Source organism: Propithecus coquereli, unplaced genomic scaffold (genome assembly GCF_000956105.1).
Source record: "Propithecus coquereli isolate 6110/MARCELLA unplaced genomic scaffold, Pcoq_1.0 Scaffold25, whole genome shotgun sequence".
NCBI lineage: Eukaryota > Metazoa > Chordata > Mammalia > Primates > Indriidae > Propithecus > Propithecus coquereli.
In genome coordinates, this window is record NW_012148063.1 from 1,023,213 (window position 1) to 1,033,921 (window position 10,709).

General features: G+C 34.6%; 1 protein-coding gene across 1 annotated transcript in view; it reads right to left on the minus strand.

Annotated features, from left to right (window-relative positions):
- SYNE1 (spectrin repeat containing, nuclear envelope 1) overlaps nt 1-10,709 on the minus strand; it is a 534,160-nt gene that overhangs the window by 337,043 nt on the left and 186,408 nt on the right. Inside the window, 5 exon segments of the mRNA XM_012646782.1 lie at nt 777-937; nt 4,819-4,959; nt 5,777-5,947; nt 7,015-7,182; nt 10,358-10,522. Coding sequence (XP_012502236.1) covers nt 777-937; nt 4,819-4,959; nt 5,777-5,947; nt 7,015-7,182; nt 10,358-10,522 — 806 coding nt within the window.

The following is a 10,709-nucleotide window of genomic DNA, read 5'->3' on the forward strand; positions in this document are numbered from 1 at the left end:
ACAAATTTTACACTTTAAAATTCATCTTAGAAATGATGTCCTGTTTTTAAGAATATCATGCTATTATGTGTCATTGATTTGCCACTAAATAACCTTAAAAATAGAAATGTTTAGCCATATTATTTTGAGGAATATTGGCCATATCCTCATAAGTTTATCCCCTCCAAACTTTTTTGTATATATTTTATATATAACAGGATATCAATAGGCCAAACTGTTATGTCTTTCTTTTCAGATAAACAAACATTAAATGTTTAAAAATAAAATAGACTTTTAAAGTTAGTTTCTGGAAATAGCATATTGAGTGATAATTTGAATACCGAGGCACTGTAAACAAGCTTCATGAGCTTCTTAAAGTTGGAGACATTCGGTCTATGTGATGTGTATTTCGGCCTAGAATTAACACTAACAAAATATCTTTTTCCCTCCAACTGGTGACAGCAGAATAATATAGTAAAAAAAAATTTAAATATTGGTTCTTTTTAAGGTTCGCTCTATAATGTACAAAGGCCACAGAATGAAATAGATATGGCTTTCTCATGAACTAATCTGTTTAAGATGCAAAAACCACATCCCTTATATTTTTTGGCTTTGTTATAGATATTTGTTTCTGTGTTGGTGATACTTTCTTTTGAATTGTAAGTTGCTTCCTCAAAACATGCTGAAATACACAGACACTTTGAGATTTTAAAAGAATGTTTTGAATACAAGATACAGGAAAGATTGTATTAAACTTTATCTCAGAGAGGAAAGTTTAGGACTTGTCAATCACATACTCTTCTTCAAGCGTGTCTTCTAATTTTTTGACTTGCTCTTTGATTGACTTGGCCTGCTGTTGGAGCAGCTGCCTATTTTTGGGCCCAAGTGGAATCTCTGAAGCTTCCTTTACAAGGTTCTCAGCTTGGACTGCAATATTTTCTGTCCGTTTAGAAAACTCCTAGAAAAAAAATATTATAATCGTTAGGTAGACATTTTATGTTATTTAACTCTGCTCTTAAATAAATTGCTTATATTGCATAGTATTCCCCAGAATAGATGGATTTGTACATGTGTGGATCTCATACTTTACTTAACAATAAAGCTGACATTTCCATATGACCAAAATAGACCCTTTGCTAACATTTTTTCTTTTTACATACACAACCAGCTATCGATATTCATATTAATAGTTACCCAACAATTCTCACAAAAATGGTTTCTCCATTGTTTCCTGGCTTTGGTTTATTTCTTAGAATTCTTAGCTATATTATAATGATTAGCTTATCCACAAACATAGTAATTTATTACAGACCAGTTGAAAAAATACTCAATAGTGATTGATTTTTTTCAATCATAGAGATAATGGATTTCTAGGCCAATGAATAGAAATAGATGTTTCTTTAATTTAATATCTTAGTCAAAATAGAGCATCAGTGGCCCTATTATAAAGAAACATTTAGTTTCCCAGTTCCCTAAAAAGAGATATAATCTCATCTTAATGCTCTTATATCTTATTTATTACATACACATATGCAACATGATGGAAAGAAGGTAAATTTTGAACCAGTCAAGCCTAGGCCAGAATCCTGGATCTGCTAATCACTAGTTGTCCGACTTAGGTGAATTAGTTTTCAGGCTCTTTAATGTAAAATGCAGATGGTAATGCTTTTCTTGGAAGGTGACTGTTAGAATTCCATTAACACCTTCACTTTTATGTGCCTAACACTCTGGCAGGTACCAACTATTGTCCTACACATAAAATTGAGGACAAAATGGGTTATTAAGTCCATACACTGATTTTCAACAATACTGAACTATTTTAATTGAAAAGTTAATTTAATATGTATGAGACTGGTAAACTTCAGATGTTATCTGAATTTTGTCAAGTGAATATATTGAATACAGAATTAGAAACACCCAGTGATAACTTTGAGTGAAGAAAATTAACTTAGTGTCTCATTTCTTCTCACGTAAGAGAATCTCATAGGAGGTTTAAATTTTGATCATCAACTCCCCTCTCTTCAATGGATAATGTAGAAATCTAATGTAAATATTCTTAAAAATTCAGCTTTTTGGTCAGAGCATCTCCCAGAATTATTACACAATACCATATAAGATAGAGTTACTACATAATACTATTGTATCTTCATATTTGAAATACTTAATGTCCTCATAGAAATATAAATGTTACTTCATAGAAGTACCCTGCAATTTGAGAGAATAAAAATAAGTATAGCTTCCTTATGGTATAGAGACTTATGTATCCTAAAATAAGATACATGCTAATGTCACAATATTAAGTTCTGTGGTTAAAAGCACACACTATTACTATATGTGAACTTACGGTCATTGTAGATTCAATTGTGAAGACTGTGAACCACAACACGATTTCTTAGAATCCCAGGAATAGAATTGGAAGTATAAAATAAAGTGATTTTTTTTCCACTAGTGTTTCTCAGAACCCAAGAAAAAACATGGAGAAAGTAATATTTGAAAATGCTATATACATTCAATCTTAGAGCCTTTTGTGTGAGCTGTGTAAAGGGAAAGCACAATGCAGAGGAATCCAAAGACAGGAATGATGCTGATAAAAGCCAAAATTAAACAAAAATAGAATAACACTGTAAGGCCTTAACTCCAAGTCCTGAGAAGGAGACATATGAGTGGTAGCAGGATCCATCAGGAAAGAATTGACTCACATCAGATTGATCTGGCGTTGAAACCAGGCTCTGACCTTTTCTAGCTGAGTGACCTTGAGCCACATCTCTCTGAATTTCCATTTCCTCATTAGTAAAGCCATGCCTTTTTGTGATGATGAAACACGATATTGCTGTCAACACCCTACCACACACCAGCACACAGAGGACACAAAACCATTCCTTAGCACAACAACCACTCCAGGACTATCAACGGGAATAAAGATTGTAATAACAGTGCAAGGTGAAGAAAGAAGTAGAGGAGAAGTGTTCTAGATTATATGTGCTTATGTGGCAGTGTACATAAGCAATTAGTAAAGTGGCTCAGTTTTGGAATGAAAATATAATATAGAGGCTAAGGGCGTAGGCTCTCGACTGAGACCTTTTAGGTTTGAATCTCAACCCTGCCATTTAGTAATCTGGAGATCTTGGACAAGTTCATCACCGACTTTGTGCTTTATATGTCTATGTCCTTGTTTATACAACAGGATTAATAATGATAGCTATTTCTTAGGATTGTTTTGAGGATTAAATTAAGACGATAAAACATCAAGTAATTAGACCAATATACAGTGTATGTGCAATAAATGTTAGTTTATATTATTAAATCAATCCCAAAGTATGGAAGTTCATGGGCTAAGGAGAATTTTAATAATAAGACTAAAAAAGGTACATTTGTTTCATCTACAGACAAACAAATCTAAAGATATTAGGTAAATAGAATCACAGGGTGTCAGAAACCCTGGTTATAACCTTGGTAGAAACATACAAAAATTAACCCAACAGATGTCTTTGTATTTGTAATAGACACCTGATACATTTAACACATAAAACAATTACAATTAAAAATTTAAAAACTGTTCTATTTAAATGACTGATGAAAACTGTACAGAATTAAAGGAATCTGTAGCTTTATAAAACTTCAAACTCCTCAGTAAGTTAATAATGGGAGAAACAACAAAAAATAACACGAGAGACAGAGAAGCCTTTTACTGTTAAGGAAACAGAAGCACGAGGGATTACTTTCTAAAGGCTAAGAAAGGGTGGGTCCAAGGCTCTCCTTTCTTATATATCAGCTGACCTATTCCTATACCAATTCAGTCTTTCTATAAACTCAGAACATGTGCAATAGCAAACAAAAGGACCTCTAAATGCTTTGTACAAATTTATTTGTCTGCTCAGAGTGTCCACAGTGTTTGAGATCACAGGGTTAGGCTCACCTCAGACATCTACTAAATATTCTCTCTTCGATGCCCCATTGGAGCCTCAAACTCACTATGTCCAAAACTGAGTTGGTCATTGTTCCACATTAACAGCTTCTCCTTCAAGTTCCCTATCTCACTCTCATAGTCTCTCTCCAGCTCAAAACCTTGGGTTTCATCTTCTTTTCCTTCACTCTTTCTGGTTAGTTGCTCTATCTTAGTGTGAATTCCACATCTTTTGCATCTGTCCCCATACATCAGTTGCCACCCCCACCACCCTTATTTATGACCATATTAGCTCCCATATCTTCATATGCAATGACTTTCTAATTGGACACCATAATGCCACTCTTTCACATTTTCAGTCAATTTTCTACAGCTGCCTAGAAATTCATCTCCCTAAAGCACAGCTCTGGTTGTGTGACCCTCTTACTTAAAAACCTTCAATGGCTCCGGCTCCATTTTGTCTTAGAGAGTAACGCTTTAAGTTTCAAGACTGCGATATAGCACGACCTTCCTTTACAAATTCACTTCTCTTTATTCTATTTTCTAACACAGAATCCCCACATCAAACACTTTTATCCCTCATGCCATTCTGCCTTCCAGGAATGTCTATTTTCTGTTCCAAATTCCACTTTTGAAGTTTTACCTGCTCTTCAAAGTTAAGTTAAAAAAAAATTCATTGCCTCTCAATTTTTAAAAATCTATACATCTATTAGGGAACTAACCATTTCCCATTTTTATGAAAACTTTATCTTAGTTCTTGCTGTTTAAATCCTACTTATGTTTTCATTCCCCAGTGTGTTGGAAAAAAATGGGTCATCAACAAATAGTAAATCTTGATTAAATGAATAATAGCAATTAATAGTGACAATGCAGAAGAAATATTTTTTTTTTCTGAGTACTGACTACCAAGGAACCACATGGTCTTATGAATATACCTTTGTCTGTTCCAATTCTGAAGATAAACTTTCCAAACTGCTAAAACTCAAGAAGCGTTCATGGCTGGAACCTGTTTGAAAAAGGTATCTGACTACTGTTTCTTTGTTTGTTTCAAATCGCTCCCATTTTCTTAATGTGACCTAAATTTGAGAAAATAAACAACATATCAGGTTACAAATGACCAAAATGTGCCATAAAATATTGTCATATATCCACGTATTTGCTAAATGGTCAACTTCCAGTGAGCCCTTAGTTAAATTTCACACAGTCACACTGAATAAAGGTGATTCTAATGTCTTCTATGAGAATTTCCTTTGTGAGTCTAAATGTCTTCATTGACAAAAAGAGAACACACAAGGAGTAGATGATTTCTGAGTTCTTTGTCAGTTGTAAAGCCCTAGAAATCTGAAGATATTACTTAAAATGTAGATAAGTGACAAAGGAAAAAAATGCCTCTCAATCTCTTTTAGAAAAGAAAGGAAGCAAAGGAGAAGGGAGGGAGAGCGAAGAGGAGAGGGAGAAAAAGCCAAGTGAGCAGGTAGCAAAAACTCAAAAACAACTTTTTTAAAGGCAGTATGTCAACATCACAATAAAGCAAAAAGGTGGCATAAACGTGTGGATGCAGGACTTCGTGGAAAAAGTAAAATATGATCAAATTTTTGGATTCAGACAAGTGTGGCTTAAATCCTGGCTTTATTATTAATCCCTGCTGTGTAACATCAGGGCAAGTCCTCAAACTCTTTCTTCTCAAGCAGCCACACTTATAAATTTGCAAATTACAATACCTACCTCTAAGGCTGATGTGATGATTAAAGGAGAAAATTCATGTAGCCTATGTAACACAATGCTGGAGCACCAGAGGTGGTAACAAACGTTTGCTCCTGCTGTCATGAAGCCCAACTGGAAGTCAACACAGCCTGGCCTCCATTTAAATGGCCCCTGACTTCCGGGCCCTACCTGGATGCGGCGCTCCTGCCTCTCCCGGCTGCGCTCCAGGCTGTCCAGGGTGCTCTCCAGCTTCCGCAGCTCCTCCTGGCCTTGGCTGGGCAGCCCGCCTTCTCCCTGCTGAGCCTGTGCAATCTGCTGCTGCACGTCTTTCTTCTTTGCTGAGATCCCCTTTGTCTTTTGCTGGAAGCATTTATTCCACAGATAGATAGAAATTTTACCCTCTAAGCAGGGACAAAAACACCCACACTTAACAAAGGTACACAAAGTTACGTCTCCTGCAGTGTGGGCCCCAACTGTATTTGAAAGCTAAGACTAGCAGTTAAAATGGTAATGGGAACTCTATATTAGTCAAAGATGGACATTATTTATAAAAATTGTATGGTTTTTTTATGGTAAACAACATAAATAATTTGGCTTTAGTGTCTTAGTTGTGTGCAAATTTGTAGAACATTTAGCATTTCGTGCAGTACTCCAGAAAGAATCTGGCAAAACAATTCATTTGATATGATTCGTCTTAAATAATTATTTTCTGTCTACACACACAAAGTCTCAACTCCAATTTCTATTTTTATTATCTATGCCGTAAAAATGCTAATATTATGAAAATTTACTTCCTGAGTGTATTCAGAATGGTTAATCTGAGATATTTTGGGAAAAGTTGTGTTTTAAAGTAAACTTTTCATTGAAGTATAATCTTCAATCAGAATGATACACAAATCTCAAGTGTATAGCTTTTGAATTTTCATGAAGTACACACCCCCATATAATCAAGTACCTGGTCCAAGAAATGAAGGGTCTGGTGATTCAAGTAAATTATAATTTCCCAAACTAAAATGTGTTGGAAGTTGTACATTAAAGAAAAAGATTTTAACATAATGACAGAAGAATAGTGATTTCAAATATGAAACCATTTGTCTATCTCTGCTCTCCTTCTCTGTTATGAAAAGGGCAATCTGGCAAGTTTTATGCAGGTTTTCATAGCTGAGTCAATTGTCTCTCCACAGTATTCCTTGAGCTTTTTGATGTCACTGAATCACTCAGTCTGGGAATTTATCTTGTAAAATATTCTGAAATATTTAGTGTTTAACCGAGAGAACGGAAAACAGAAGTGTCAAGTTCTTTAACCACTCAACTGGGTTCCTTCCTGTGCCCACCTCATCCACTCCCCAACCCAGTGGATAAATTCCTCCTCTCTCTGTAACTAATCAACTTTATATAAATGCGTTGGAGTAAAAATGCATGTCTACCTGGTGATGAAGAAGTAACTGCTGTGCTTCAAACAGATTTTCAGTGTCCAAGATCTTCTCAGCTTGTTCCTGAACTTCTTTAGAGCCAGAAATTAATTCCTCAAGGGAGTTTTTGACTATTTCTTTGTACTGGACACAGTCCCCAAAGTTGCTTAACATCTTTTCAACCTAAATGTTCATGAAAAAAAGGTAAATGATATGCTACTTAGTGAAGTTCATGTAATCTTTTTTTATTGAGGTATGATTGACACACTTTGTATATATTTAGAGTATACAATATAATGTTTTAAGATATACATACACACACACACACACACACACACACACACATTGCAAAATGATTCCCTTAATTAGGCTAATTAGCCCATCTGTATCTTCTCACATATTTACCTGTTTTGTCTATGGGAGAATAGTTAAGGTCTACTCTCTTAGAAAATTTCAAGTATACAATATAGCATTATTAGCTACAGTGATCATTCTGTACATTAGATCTCCAAAACTTATTCGTCTTATAACACAAAATTTGTACCCTTTGATCAATATCCCTCTCTTGAAGATCATGCAATCTTACATATTTTAAGAGTATGTATAGTTAAAATCTATCTCAACCACTTGAAATATAAACACTGATCTCTAACTTTTATTCTCTCACATACTAATATTTTCAAGGCTTATTTCATTATTATTAAACTGCATGGTCTTTTAGGGGGATTGCAAGCCTCATTTGATGTGGTGCTCTGCTACATAGTAAAAACCCATTTGACCTGGCAATCAAGGCAGAATAAAAAAGCTGTATATATTGTGTATATTGTCTCCTGGGTCTCTTTAATTACAATCTCATGACTAAAACCTAATTGGGGCAGGCACTGGGCTTGTTAGCATCATTGCAGCCACCATGGCACGGACCGTTTATTGTACAGATGTCGGTGCAGATCTCTCGGCCATATGCCAGCGGAACATTGCCCTCAACAGCCACCTAATTTTAAAAAACCTAATTATAAAAGTGCCTTACAAGAAAGTTGAGTTTATCCCAGTTAAAGCAAATAAGAAAAAAATTTGTAGAGTTGAAAAAGAAAAGAAGAATATTTGTTGAAAATACACTTCCAATATTTCTACATAAAACATCAAAATAATTTTTATTTGTGGTTCTCTAGTGGATTTTCTTCCTTGTCATTTTCCTGAATTTTCAACTTTCTCTTCCATCTAACTTTTACTTCTTCTATTTCAGTTTCACCAATGTCTTTTATTTTCAAAGTCTATCCTTCATCTTCACTAAGACCATAATTTTTATATCTTCTCATCATTTTTTTTCCACAGAAGTCTTCTAGTTTCTCCTTCGCTTAGCCTATCTTTTTCTTTGACCCTCTTCTGATCTGAGTTTGTTGAGGTGTCTTGGAGCATGCTGTTCTCCCAAAAAGCAGCAATAAAACCCTGTGAAAATCATAAACTCCGTATCTCAGTAGAAATCAGTATAAATCCATTGAAAGAAATGACTCTTCGCTACGTATTGTGAATCTACCCACAGCCTCGTTTTTTCTTACACTGTACAATTGTAAACACTTTGTGTTCAACATTAATTTAAATACTAAATTGATTATTATCAAAGGAAGGGACTGAATATACCAAATCCACCTTTTCATATAAATTAATCTATGAACAGAATGTGTGTTTTTCCATTACTCTCTTTTTGCTTTCACTAAGCAACTAAGTAGCAAAATACAATATTAATATAAATTATACAGAAGTTTAAGACAGATGGGTGTATAAAAAATTAATGTCCGTATAAAACTTTGTTAGAGGTAGATTGTTGCTACAAGTCCTATGGGCAGTTTCATGAGAGCATTGGGAAGATAAAGCAAATGGCCTTTCTTGGAAAAATGTTAAGGAGACTAGTAACTTCTAATTTTAAAGGCTGACAAAATGTTTTGTTTTGTTTTGGTTTTGGAGGGTAACAAAAGATATTACAAATTTGTCTATCAGTATGACTAAAATCCTTTGTTAGACCTTGACTCAAAGATCACCTTCATATATGCCAACTTTTTAGACCATTACTCTTACCTTTACTCTCACCTAAAGAGGAAAGGAAAGAGTAGAAGAGACTAATGTCAAATTTTCACTTGAAGTATGGTAGTGGCAACCGACTAACCTTGACCGTTGCTATGGAAGATGGATAATCAAAGGATTGAAATAGTTTATGTTCTAAAATTTATTAATTATAACTCTTTTGAATTTGTCAAAAATTCTTAAGAAAATCATAATTTATGTATCAAAATTCTCACATAAAACTAAAATCACGTGCAATTCAGAGTATTTTATGCTTATGTACATTCACCACTACAGTCTGAAGCAGATTTACATGGATTAAAAATATAAAAGGTTAACTGACAAACTGTTAGATGAGGGACATCTATAGAGAATTCTAGATCTTCAGAGTCAGAGAGCTTTGTAGACATTTTATAGTCCTTTGTTAGATCATTTCTCCATACAAGTTTATATTTATACAATTTCAAGAAATAAATTAGTAAATATCTTTTCTACTTTACATTATTACATTATCTTCCCACACACAAACTCCTTATACTTTTACAAAAGCCTGGTCAGTAAAAATGTTCTTGCTGGTGGTGGAAGAGGCCCTCCTAGAAATGAAGTAGATAGATTTTTATATTTTAATCTATAAAGGAATGTAGATAAACATTGAAATGCATATCTAAAAGTTTAAAACGAGTAGACCTTGGCTAAAAAGAAAATTTTACTGGTCTGCCAACTAAATGTTGAATATTTTATTATTATTAACTACTACTATTGAGCATTTACTCTGTCCTAGGCACTATACTAAGTGCTTTAAATACATTATTACATTTAATCACTGACACTGCCTTTTAGAGTATTTTTAACCCTGTTTTATGAGTAAGGAAATCAAGGCTCAAAGATGTTAAGTAACGAGCTCAAGGTTACATAGGAAGTAGGGTATCAGATTTAAGTTCTAACCCTGGGTTTGTTTGACCTTCAAGCCTTGTTCTTAACCTCTATGATATACCTTAAACTGCCTATGAAATAACAACGCTTTTAAAAGGAGTGAAGAAGCGTGGATTTGATAAGCTTTGTGCTTTACGCATAAGTCATATTAACCTGAGCTAACATATCCAGTAATGGCACAAATTATCATAATTCAAACATCCTACTCCCTTTTCCCAACAATCTTTATATAAATAAATATGATAACTGTTCTGTTTCAAATACACTTTCTTTAAAAAATTACTTGCTAAACTACAACCAAAAGAAAGAGGACCTTGCAGATTCCTCACTCAGAACAGTCCGTCGAGAGTGTGAGGAAATGACATACCTCTGCCAGCAAAGTCGTGAGAGCCTTGAAAGAGCTGGATAGTTTCGCCAGCTCATCCCCTTGCTTCTGCGCTTCGTTCTCAGAAGAAACTTCAATCAGAGTTTTCAGCCTGGCTTTCAGCCAGCTGAGGGTCTCACTTCTTTTGGTAACACCGTTTCTGATCTCCTGGAATGAGAGGACACTTTTGATGAACAAGGCACAACTGTGAATCATAAGTTTCCAGCAGGAAAGGACTCAACCAAAGAAGGTTTGCAAGGTAGAGGGGAACAGAGACGGACATTCAATCACTAATAGCGCGCCTGCTTATTTTGCATTTCATACGCATCTTTAACAAAAGTCCACAAGTGCTCGG